Source organism: Aulonocara stuartgranti (assembly GCF_965226115.1).
Source record: "Aulonocara stuartgranti genome assembly, chromosome: 3".
In the NCBI taxonomy this organism is placed as follows: Eukaryota; Metazoa; Chordata; class Actinopteri; order Cichliformes; family Cichlidae; genus Aulonocara; species Aulonocara stuartgranti.
In genome coordinates, this window is record NC_138941.1 from 32197231 (window position 1) to 32210314 (window position 13084).

Consider the following 13084-nt stretch of genomic DNA (forward strand, 5'->3'; position numbering starts at 1 on the left):
TGATTGTTGGGGTTTCTCTCTGTTGTCATACATTTTTTACCTTACAATAGTAACTGCATTGAAGCAACTGTTGCTGTGATTTGTTGCTATATAGATAAAATAGAATTTGAATTTAAACTGGAAAAAAATCTATATACTATCCAGCAATTTGCATTTGTTTTTGCTGCACTACAAACTCCTTAAAGTAGGTTTACAGAACAAAGAAAACAAAATTAATATATAAAACACGCAAATACAGTAAAGAAGGCTTTTAGTGATTACTTTATGTACCTGTATCCTCACTGAGATTTAACTAGAAATCTTTTTTCTTGGTGTGTTTTTAGCATTCGGTTGATTTCTTCATAGCTTTGCAGCTATAAAAATCCACAGGCTCTGAACTCACTTCTAAGCATCATCAAACAAACTTGAAGTCATCTTATCTGAGCCCATATTTAAGATAAAAATGTGAAGATTGCACTATCAGCCTTCAGAGCAACATAAATTCCGTGTTATCACCTTCCCATAACTCCGTCATACAGGCAGCGATATGAAAACCTTCACAGCTTCACACACAGTAGAAAGGAAAGTGCGGTTGAATAGCTTTTCTCAGATTTGAAACTGGCTAGGACACATTTAAACAAAAACCGACGCCAACAGCCTTCATCAGAGAGTGACCAATTGCTTGAGAACTGTTTTGATGAAAACCTAATTGTGTGAATATAAAATATTCAGTGAATCTCCAACTCCAGTTGTGCAACACAGTGTGCTCGAGGTGTCGTCCATTTTTTTCCTACTTTAATCGTTTCCATATTTATAGGTCAGACACAGGTCAGAACAAGGAACTGAAGAGCGCATGCCCCTTCGCTTTCCGTGTAATTGCATCATTATTTAACGGAGCGAAAAACGTCAGATTTCAGAGGATGCTCCAAAGGTTTAAGCCTCCTTTGACCACCTTTATCGTATTACTATCACTTTCTCTGATCGTCCTAGAGCCAAAGACAACATGCAATACATCTCAGAAAATGGAAAACATATGTTACTGCTGTGACTTAATTTTAGGGTTAAAAACTGAAACCTGAGCTGTGCGAAGAGTATATAGCACATCAGAGACATACTTTGTGATTTGAAAAGCTTCAGCTTGCTTTGAGTTTAAAAACTCCACACTCACACTTCATGAATAATAAGTTGCTGAGACAAACCAGGGGTCTTTTTATCTGGGGTTGCTCCTTGCTGTCAGTGCTCAGAAAACGGTTGGTCAACTGTTTTGTCTCGTTTTGCAGTTTTAACTAGGAAGCCTGTTCCATGTCTGCGCTTCGGTGGATTGCTCTCTATTGACTCTCATGGTGTCAGTAATTAGTCAGTGTTTGTTCTGTGTCCTTTTCTACTGAGATTAGCTATTCGTGGGGTAGGAGTAGGGTCGTATAGGTTTACTGTTTGATGTGTGCTTTTAGAAACTGATATGGACCCTGACATGATCATGCATGTCATATTTACAGTTTTGCATTCCACAAGGAGGCTATTACAGCCAAAAAACTTGGATTTCACAGTTTTTATTACTTGAAATGACTCCTGCAAACAGCTGCAATATATTTTTATTATAATGTAAGTTTTCCCAGACAGCCTTTTAAGCAATACAAGAAAACCGGTTCTTATGAATCCACTCTGGACATTCTTTCAAATGTCTCGCAGTGGTATATAAAAAAACTTGTGTTACTGACTCTGATGGATAATAAGGGTCAGCTCTGTCTTTCTAAGGTTAGTTTGTTTTAAAAATTTCTTGTATATTAATATTTAATAGAACAAATGAGCTCACAGCAGCTCCACCAGCTTTTCTCCTGCTAATCGAACTGACCGTAACACCAAAACTGTACACTTCATAGGGGGTTTTTTTTGCATAAATTGGAAGGGTAGGTGATTTCTGGGGTGATATATGAAAAATATGCTTTTCTTATATTTAAAAAACATGGATGCCTGTCATCTTGTCTGTGCTAGAATAGAATAGAGATTGCATTGCTGTGCGGTCACAACCTCATTCCAGCTGTCAACACACCTGAATCAAATGATTAGGTCATTACCAGGCCTCTGGAGAACTTCAAGACATGTTGAGGAGGTAACTTAGCCATTTAAATCTGCTGTGTTGGATCAAGGACACATCTAAAACCTGCAGGACACCGGCCCTCGAGGCCTGGAGTTCGAGACCCCTGATTTAGGGTGACCTGATCCAGCCTTAACTATATGCTTTATCAAAAAGGAAAGTTTTAAGTCTAAACTTAAAAGGAAAGAGGATGTCTGTCTCCTGGATCTAAACTGGGAGCTGTTTCCGGAAAAAATGGATCTGATAGTTTAAGGCTCTGCCTCCTGTTAAGATTCAGTATTGAGGAAGGGTACAAGAGGTGATCGAAGAATAACCACACCGATCCGGCCGGGTGAAGTCAAACGATGATTTTAATGAACACACGTGTGGGAAGACAACTCTGTACGCAGACAGGAAGTAGTCTTCGACTTAATCAAAGCATGAACAGATATTTTATAGCATCAGGGTTTATTTACTGACGCCCCTTCATACGTCACAGACACATTTTATACATAGATCAGATCAACATCATCCTGACTTTTCACCTAGAAAATCATCTTCTATTTTCATGGCTAGCCCTTCCTGTCTACCTTTCAGTTCTTGTCTTGTTCCTCTTTCTTGCCGAGACACCAAGAAACGGTTCCTCTTTTACCAAGACAATTTTGCAGTTACAGCCAAACATAACTAACCTCTCCTCTAAATAAATCTAATTTAAAGTGTGTGTGTGTGTGTGTGTGTTGACCTCACATGCTCTTTCTTAATTCACCTGTTGCACTTCTGACCTTTTACCAGACCAGAAGCTCACTGAGACTATGTGTATGTCTTCTACTAAATAAATGTTTTAATCAAGAACCTCTACTAAAACCTTAATATAAAATGATCTGATATATAAGTGTTTTGTAAGCATGTATTGCAATTCCTTCTCTGGCTCCAAGTCACTTGCACAATAGATTGTCCGAACATCGCGCCGAACAAAGCTTCCGACCCCCAATTAATTGACCGAGCTCCAACTCTTTAATAAGCACAGATATGCATTGTGTATAAAATAGTCATAGCTGCTTAAGGCCTTCTTAAAGCTATCTGTTACATTGTTAAAGCCTCGTCTTAGCCTGCGGCTCAAAATAACTTCCTGCTTCTTTCTGCATACAACTTCCTGTCAGCCTGCAACTCAGTCTTTCTGAAAGAGACACTGTCTAAACCTTGGAATGCAATATCCATGCTGCAGATTATATTATTAATGCAATGACAATTATTTGACAATAGCAGTAAAATAATTTCCCTCCTCGACACTCCCATTCTAGGAGATGCTAAGTTTATCTGTTTGTAGTTGTGAGAAAGGTGGTGCACGGAGGCATTGTTGGCTACTTGCTATGGTCAAAACCAATGTTGGTGTTTAAGAACTGTGAAAACATCAGGATGTAAAATCACAGCATTAAGATGTTGATTCAAAAAGTTCACATGTTGAATCTTTGGTGTCTTCTTATTACAACTAACTGTAGTTGCAAAGAACTTAGTCCAAGCACTTCTCTCCAGCTTTTGTTGTTGCTTTATTACAGACAGCAACCTCTTAGATCATAAATAACTGACTTGTTAGTGACGGGCAGGAACAACTTTTCCACCGTCATTACTCACGTCATTAGTCCTATCACCTTTAGATATTGATTGGGTGGTGAGAGAGCCGTGACACAGAGAAACGCATTGCCGTTCCAACTGAACTGTTTTCAAGTGAGAGCACTGTGAGCATAGCAGGAAAAAATCTGTGCACTAAGGGTGTTTTTGCAATGCTCAGTGAGCACTGTTAACACTGAACATTGTATTTGTATAGAAAGTAGACACTGCCAGAGCAAAAACAGCTGTCAGTGGACACACACCCTAAATTGACGGGTTTTTTTTAGATTGATTTCAACAAAAGGAAGTATATTTTCAGAAAACATGTGTAAACTGTTCTGAGCAGCAGCTATATTATCCAGATGATACGGCAATATGGTCTCCATTTTGAAACACGGGGGATCAACTTGATGCCGGCTATCCCATAAATAAGCTGCGGTGCTTAGCGTCGGCCCAGATCGGGATGCAGGTCCCACGCTCCCCGTTTCACTCTAGCCCCAGCCTGGTGTAACTCACTCCAGCGGCTTTACACGGCTAATTTATGCCCATCCCTTCCTTTCGTACCCTCTTTAAAACACCACAGTGGCCGTGGGTGGGTGAAAGAGGGATGTGGAGTGTGTGTGAGGTGGTGGGCTTTGTGTAGTGGGACCCTGATGAACTTAGCCTTTGCATTCACCAGAAAGCTGCTAAAACATATGCGTGCTAATGGGAAAAGCTTGATGGTGAGAGCACATGAACACAGCTTCAGGAAGTAGTAAATGTCACTGCTGATTCTTAATTACGTGCTCGAGTCCTCTCAGCGCTGTGGCCTGCATGTGGAGTTTTTAGAGGCTTTCTCAGGTGGGATCAGAATGTGGCTTATTCAATATGTCACCATAAACAGCACAGTAAATTGTTAGAAAATATTGTGAGCTGAGCACAGTGGTGGTTGGTTTTAGAGCAAAGAAAGTGCGTCTTTGCTTATTGTACCCTTATATCAAGACATACTTTTTTTTATGATCCAATTCTTGATTGATTTAAGTATTAAACTGACGCGCTTTTGTCTTGTCTTCCTCTCTTTACACCAAACTGGTCACGGCAGATGGCCCCGCCCCTCCCTGAGCCTGGTTCTGCCGGAGGTTTCTTCCTGTTAAAAGGGAGTTTTTCCTTCCCACTGTCGCCATGTGTTTGCTTACAAAGGGTCGCCTGATTGTTGGGCTTTTCTCTGTTTTCATGTAGTCTTTACCTCACAACATAAACGGCTTAAGCTGACTTTTATATGCTATTTAAATGGCATTGAAATGAATTTAACTGAATTTAATTTATATACGTCATTGTTGACATGTCCATGTGACCATTTAATTTATAGTTGCCTGATTTCTCGTCCCTGGAGAATAAAGCTAACCCAAAATTCTGTTTTTTGGTGAATTTTATGAAAACTTTCTTTATTGATCTGGCAAATCAAGCAAGTATTTCAATTTGTCCAATGCTAGAGTTTGTAGAATAAAAAAATAAGAGAATTCCCATCATGCTCTCGTTATATCTGTTTTTTTCATTCATTTTATTCATAGTTTTGTCCCTCTTAACCTTGCTGATTATATGGGGGTTTTTTGGACTGATTTAATAGCTAATGTCAAATAAATTCACCGGTAAGCTATTGTAAGCAATCCAATCTCACGGGTTGTTCTGGGGCAATGCAACTCTACAAGACCTGAGCTCTCATGTGCCTGCTATTCTGAAAAACAAATCATTTTTGCTTTCATGCATACTCCAAAAAGCTGTGGCCCCAAAATCGAGACAGAACAAATGTCTTCCTCTGCAGAGCTGCGGGGAGTTCACCGAGAAGATGTACTCTAAGCCAGAAGAGATTGGCCCATCGGAGGACGAGCTGGCGTTCGTCTTTCCCTCGAGCGCATTATTTATCCCGTGCCTTTGCATGCATCCTCCCACCTGAGCCATGATACAGTAATCTCAATAGGTGTGTTTATGGCTCTGTAAATCTATAACTTCACATTACCACCAAACACTGAAACCAGCTCGCTCGCAAGGCTCAACGATCCAGCTGACCGCTCCTCTGGATGGAGTATTAAATAATAATCAATCACGATTAAGGAACGATGAGAGGAAAAGCTTGACTCATGTGGAATGCGTGGATGTGGAAGCAGTGAAAGCTAAAGCTTAGGTGACAATGTTGGAAAAAAAGAGATATTTAGGGAGTAACATGTTTTAGCTGTAACGCTGCTTACTTTCATTTCAGCTCCCATCTGGCTTTAATTGGATTTAGATGATTGTCAGGGAATTACATCTTTATTTTAATCCTCTGGTTTTGGTGGGGTGGGGAAGTGTGGTTGACTTTCAGCTGCAAGTCGTAAAATCCTTGTCCTGGTAAAACATTTTATACCGTGGCTCAGAAAGCTTTTTAAACAATGGCTTTCGTATAAATCATGCCTGGTGCACATACATCGTCTGTGAGGGTGGTGGGAGGCTACCATTTATATCCCGCCTGAACCATTAAAGTCTTCTCGTGGGAGCTGAGGGTTCGGGCTTTCGAGGGGTCCTCGATGTGAGTCTCTCGTTAACTTTAGCTTCGTTTGTCTCTCTTCCTCAGGACGCTGGGACTGTTAAGTAATGTCATCGCATCATAATATTGTAATCTTTTAATTTGACTCTTTCTTCTGCAGCAGAGGAGCGGTATCAGTTAAACATCTGCTGCTTGGAAAGTCAACATAGTGACCCTTTACAAGACCTCAAACACATTCAGCATGAGAGAGCTTTTCTAGTCGTTTCACCAGACAGCGAGTGATGATAGAAGCGGTGTTTTCAAATGTATGGGGTTGGCTCAGTTTCCATCACATTAAAAAGTAAAAACAACAACAAAGTTAACTTTAACATCATTCTATACTAATAATGATGAACAGCTCATTTTGCTGAGCAATACATGCTGTATTGTCAGCTGTTTATCACAGAGACATCATTAGGGGTTCTCAAGTGTTGTGCAACCAGGCGAAACCCTGCTCATAATCCCAACACTGCACACTGAGAGAGAATCGAGTGATTTTATGACAGATGGTGGTGATTTGTCACAATCAAATGAGAGATTCTATCTGCCTAAAGACAACACGGGGATGGGTGGAAGCAGCGGCCATGAAATGGTTTTTTTATTAGCATACAACTGAATGTTGTTCTCCTCGCGCCTGTGCAGGTTCTCTCAGGGTCTCTCTACTGGCTTCCTCCCACATTCCAAAAACATGTTAGGATAATAGGTGAGGATGGATGGATGGATGGATGGATGGATGGATGGATGGATGGATGGGCAACTACATTTCCCTCATCTTTACTTTTTTCACTTGTTAATGATATCGTTTGGGGGGGAAAAGAAATATCAACCAGTGTGTCTGTGGTAATTCAAAGCTTAACAACTTCATATAATCTTTAATTGAGGGCTTTAGATTATTTTTAATTAGATTGAAAACATCACATGAACAGTAGTGTTATGGGCATTTTTTTTTTTAATATAGACACAAAAAGCAGGAATACTGAGAAAAAGATAAGCTTGAGTACAAAGGTGATTAACCTTGCATAAATTACAGGAAAACACAAGCGACAAAGGGCAAAACATTAAAGCGATGGCAGGACCACAAGGAGAACTGGTGAGCCAGCAAGTAAGTGTAAAGTAACAGCTAAAAAAGGAAAACGGAAGATGACAAAAACTAACACAGAATCCAACTGGTGAAAACCAGTGAGGGTCGGGAAGATGATTAGAAGCGATTGAAGGTAAATGAACAGGGACTTTTGGTTGTTGCTGTCAGACAAGCTGGTCTGAGTGTATCAGAAGCTGCTGATCTGCTGGGATTTTCCAACACAGCCGTCGCTTGGATTTACAGAGAAAATGTGAAGTGAGTTCCAGTTCTCTAGATGAAAGATGCCTCATTGATGTCAGAGGTCAGAAGAGAATGGCCCAACTGCCCTGAGGTGATAGAAAGGCAACAGTAACTAATAGCTACTGGTTACAAGCAGAAGAGCGTCTCTAAGCATGGAAGATGTGAAAACTTGAAGCAGAAGGGCTACAGCACCAGGAAACAGCACCAGCCACCACTCCTATCAGCTAAAGATCAAGTATTGATCCATCCTGCTTTCTATGGGCGGTTCTGGCTGGTGGCGTAATGATGTGAGGGATATTTTCTTGATACACTTTGGGACCCTTATTACCAACTGAGCATCATTTACACACCACAGCCTACCTGAATATTGTTAGTAACCATTTCCATCCCTCTATGACCACAGTGTCACCTCCAACTGGTTTCGTGAACATGACAGTGAGTTCAATGTACTCAAATGGCCTCTACAGTCACCACATTTGATTCCAATAGAGCACCTTTGGGATGTGGTAGAGTTGAAGATTCACATCATGGATGTGCAGCTGACAAATCTGCAGCCATTGCGTGATGCTGTCATGTCAATATGGACCAAAATCTTTGAGTAATGTTTTCAGCACTTTGTTGAATCGATGACTTCAGTCAGGAAAACTGGGGTGAACTTTAATAGGACTTTTACCATCATGTGAATGCGCTCACTTTAAGTTATAACTGCAAAATAAAAGGGGATCTAAATTAGCTGTTGGCTTGTTTACAGTCAGTCTTCTTGTTTCTGGCTCTGTGAGATTGTTGTTGTGATTCAACCTTGTTCCCATATGTCAGCAATTACTTTGGGGCAGCCAATGTTATCCTAACCCATTCTTTCATATTAAAGCAGAATCATCTTTTAAGACAGTGGAGCATTTGTCTGTGGACAGTCATTTCCCCTAATCCTCAAAACCTCCTGCATGCTTCTCTTATGCAACCTAATATCCGAGCCTGCCCTTGTGTAAAATAACAATGCGCTCTATCATTTTTCTCACCTCATCATCTTCATGGATTGTTGTTTAAATTGTCAGGAGACACCTTCGGCAATGTTGTGGTAGAGAGCCGTCTCCAAGCTCGTGTCAATCAAAACCGTTAATTTCCTCCTCGGGTGTTTGGTTTTAAGCTCTAGGCACATCATTGATGCCACGGTTTATTTTCTGTAGTCACACATTGGCAAATACGAGAAGGATTTCTTCTAAAAGTAAATATCAGAGGGTTATGGATTGAGAATGCATGGGCCGCATCAGCCTGTGAACATGTCAAAGTCCACGTCCTTCCCTGCTGGCACCACAGACTACACCAGTGTGTGCGCGTTAAGATAATTCCCCAATTCATGGAACATGCTCAACCTACCAAATCAAACAAGCTAAGTCCGATTCTGTCAGTGACTTTGGACTTCGAGACAGGTTTGCTTTGTAGAGCTGAAATATAAAAAAGTGTGTATGTGTGCCGCGTTAAGTGTCGAGACGTCTGCTCCGATGTTGTGATTAGGGTGGCTGTCTATTTGCTCTGGAGTGCAGCACATTCCTCTCAGCCTTAATTGATACCAATTATGCGGCTTTTGATTTGGTGTTTGATTGGGAAGAAGATGTGAGGCCTTGATTCGAAGGGCACAGAGTTTTTATTGTGTTTGGAACCTCGGGGTTGGATGCCTGAATGATAGCTTGCTACCTTGTGAGTAACATCAAGGAATGCCAGCGGGTCATTTTGCCTGCGCTATTTTTAATGTTGGGTTTCAGATTTTTGTTTTTTTGCGTCCTGCCATCGCAAAAGGAAGCTGGAAAGCCACTCAGTGTATAAGTATATTCCCCGTGTGCCAAAGGGTTGTCCATCTTACTGGGTGTTTTTTTTTTCTTTAAATAACTACAGGATTTGTCCCTCCAGGGGACACCTGGCTTGTCCCCCACCTCCACGGTGTAAATGTTCTCTAGCTTAAACTGCCAGATGTTATAAAAGGCTCCATTGAAGTAAACCTTTAGCTCATAAAAAAGGGGGTTGTAGGCGGGTGGCTGAAAAGTCTATCCTGATAGCTTCAGTGACCACACTATGTCATCTGATTTAACATAGAGGCTCACACATGTAACTCTTTGGGAAAAAATAAAGCGATTTGGAGCCAACGGTGAAGTATGGCAGTGCCAAATGTGTCTCTGCTTTGCTCAGATGTGTAATTGAAGTCACCAGTTCTGCGCAAGCAGGCTGGAAATAAAAGGTTAATTCTAAAGATGTCACAGTATGACCGAGAGTTTCTGACATTTCCAACAGAGTGAGGGAAAACTACAGAGAGGGAAAAAACCCATCCAAAGCTTAAAAGAAAGAGGAAGCAGTGGCATGAGTGAGACGGAAACTTGAGATATTAGGAAAAGAAATGGAAAAGAAGAAAATTGGTTTACAGTTGTCTGTCTGCCATTATTCCTTCTCTCTGACAGTCTGACCCACACACGCACACACACAAACATGCAAAGCTGTGAAGCTGCTGCTGGCCCAGCTTCTTGTTTGTACTAACACTGTCATCTGAAGCCCATTTATTGATTGGCTAATGTGCCAGACCTGAGGGCTCATGGTGCTTGGATCAACCCCCCCGCCCTTCCGATTACTTCCTCCAACTTTCATGCAGTGCACGCTCTAAAACGGACACACACGCACACACATTCACCCACGCTCTCCCTGCCCCCTCTCCCTCCCTCCGCTTCCCCAAGATACTCTTGAGAAAGAACGGGAGCAAGTCAGACAGGAGACGGCAGGCAGGGAGGCAGACACAGCACGCAGAGTGACCCACGGAGGAGGCCGTCACGCATCGGACCCAGACACACACACAAAAGTACTCACGAGCAGATCTGGAGGGACTGGGTCTCACACACACGCACACACACACACACACTTTGAAAAAGGCATGGAACAAGACTTTTCATCCTGCATGCTGTTGATGACAGCTCTTCTACTTCTGGTACTGTGATTTTTACCCTGTTATCTCAATTGCATTTTAAAGTTTTTATTTTGTCTTTGGTTATTAATGTCCTCTAAAAGCATCTATTTGAGTGTTTATGCTTGTATGTGTGTGTATTTTGAAGTAAGCAGTGCACTCTCCACATCCTGGAGTCTTCTCAACAGTAGCTTTGCCAGGTCAGCTACAGCAGTCCTGCAGCATTGTCTTATTATATTATTATGTTTTTTAACCTAAGCCATGAAAAAAGGACTTGTGCATGCGGAGGTCAGCGAGCTGCAGGCTCACTGTTACATTACAGTGCCTTCCTCACAGCATGACCATGAGTACAGTACTGTGCTGCGCAGTGCTGGCCACATGACAAGGGATTTAGCAGATGTGCAAATATCATGTGTCTTTGCCAACTGCAAAGGCCGTCGTATTGACACAGTCTGCAAAAGAAGGCACCAGAGTCGGGTTTCTTTTTTCCCCTTTTTCAGGAGTTTTCCATCTTCGGGGAAAGTGTTTTTAGTCTCAGCTGCTGACAGGTGACTTAAATAGAATCCGTCCATCAGAATAACTCATAACGTGGAGTTAAGTGATCTTTAATCATATGCTCATTTCCGCTTTTTTACCTTGTGGAAAAACAAAGGCCTTGCGGTTGTCACCCTCGTGTATTTGCTCTGTTTTTTTTTTTTCACAGTATGAGCACCAGTGAGCAAATAATAGTTTGTGTTTGCAAAGGTGCTTTTGCAAAGAGTTTTAGGAAGCATTATGAGTCAGTTATGGGTGCATGAACGCTCAAATGAAATAAGAAGCGCGATAGATCATAGCAGAAGCGGTGGGACGTGCAGTGATGGAGGGTTAAGGAAGAGTAGATATCTGAGCCGTTTGATTATTGGCTCCAAATCCCAGCAGGACAGCCGTCCAGCTAGCAGAGCCTTGTCTTCCTCCGCTTTCATTGAGAACAATAGCAGCGCAGCGAGCCAAACAACCTCTTCATCTCCATCCCTTCATCCTTCATCTACTTCCACTCCTCTTTCTTCGCAAGCCTCTCTGCGCCTCGAGCACTCTTGGCTTTGCAACACACAGCCTCAGTCGTAATTGAGTGCAAAATTCACTGATTGCTTTTCAAAGGAGAATTAAGGTGGTGCACTAACCGGCTGCCCAGAGCGCAGCCTGTGTTTATTTACCGGGATCCAAACATTGAAATAGTTGGCCCGTGCAGAAAGTAGCGCCGCTGCCGATATGTTTGGCTGTATGTTCCGCTGGCTGTGTTTAGGTTTTGCCATTCCTCTCTGCTGTTCCTCAGGCGTCATCAGCACTGACAGCCATTTATATCAGTCCCCACGCACTTTTAATAACGTGAACCCGCCATCCCCTCTCAGGACTGTACAGCATGGGTGTTTTTCCTCCCATGACCCAAGGAAAATAATCGGAGCCCTATTATTGCATTGTTACTGTTTTTCTTTGCACGATCCATTCATCTCTGTATTTGAAGTGCACTGCCATGCTGTTCGAGGGAGGAAAAAGGGGGTAAAGAGGTCAGCATGAACTGGCTTTCCCCTAAAAAAACCTTTCTATCTTAAAGCATTCTACTTCAAACGCAAGCCTGGATCTTCACTGTAAACTGCCCAGTAGGTGCAAATTCATTTTCTGAACACACCCCACCCCTAATGTTCAGCGGCTTCTGGGTAAATGAGCTTGTTTAGGGCTCACATTTCATGCCTAATCTGCAAGAGCTGGAAATTTTAAATCACTGTCAAAAACTGCCGCCTCACGGTGTAAAAGTCCCTATTGTGCGACGCTGTCCAGAGCACACAATAGCAGCATTTCTGCAATGTTAGGAAAAGAAGTCTTTCATGGTCCAGCAGCATTATGAAGACTGAGTGGTTTAAAAAAATGATAATTTTTCTCTTGTATTCATCTGCTCCCATTGAACACTCCCAAACCGCCTTGGAAGATTGGCAGGTTACTTTATTGACTGTGTTTGCGCTTCGGTCTACTGAGCCACATTCCTGTTGCCACAGGAGGTGGACGATTTGTCCCAGTGTTGGTTCCAAGTTCCAAGTCTTTTTTTTTTTTTTACTTTTCCAAGTTGTCATCCATTAAACAGGTACAGGACCAGTTTTTTCCTTTACCTCAGTCTCACTGGCAGGTTTTAAGTAGAATACCTTCACTGAGTCCTTGTTCTAGATAGCAAAAACAATCTGTTTCCCTTTTCACCTAATCTGAGCCCGGTATTCAGAAAATGCAGCTCTCTATTGCTTCATTCAGTCAGCTCTGGAAAGGGCATTGAGAAAAGTGAAGCAGAGGAAAACTATCTTGACTTAAACACAACAATAGATATTGCCATATTGCCTGACAGCAGCGGCATTATAAATAAACCTTTCCCTACGAGCACGGCGAGTTAGTCCACTTGGAAAATACCAAAGACTTTATGAGGTAAACAGGAGCTGAGATAGCGAGGATCTTAATTTTTTTTGGCTGTCACCCTACATCCAAGACGCACACTGTCCTTGTAGTTGTAAAATTTAGCTTCTCATAATATTGATTTTGGGTGGCGCAGTAATATTCCCGTCTCCGCTGCCAAATACAGCACAATGCAATTAACAGAGAGAG

At 41.9% G+C, this 13084-nt stretch overlaps 1 protein-coding gene across 4 annotated transcripts in view; it reads left to right on the forward strand.

Annotated features, from left to right (window-relative positions):
- Positions 1–13084, forward strand: part of LOC309702946 (ADAMTS-like protein 1) — a 104997-nt gene that overhangs the window by 57745 nt on the left and 34168 nt on the right. The window contains exon 1 of one of the 4 annotated variants that reach the window (XM_082527598.1): positions 10274–10486. The exons of the other annotated variants lie outside the window; for them this stretch is intronic. Within the exon in view, the coding sequence (XP_082383724.1) occupies positions 10433–10486 (54 nt within the window). The 5' untranslated portion in view covers positions 10274–10432. Of the gene's footprint in view, positions 1–10273; positions 10487–13084 lie in introns of those variants that run through there. 4 annotated transcript variants of the gene reach the window in all.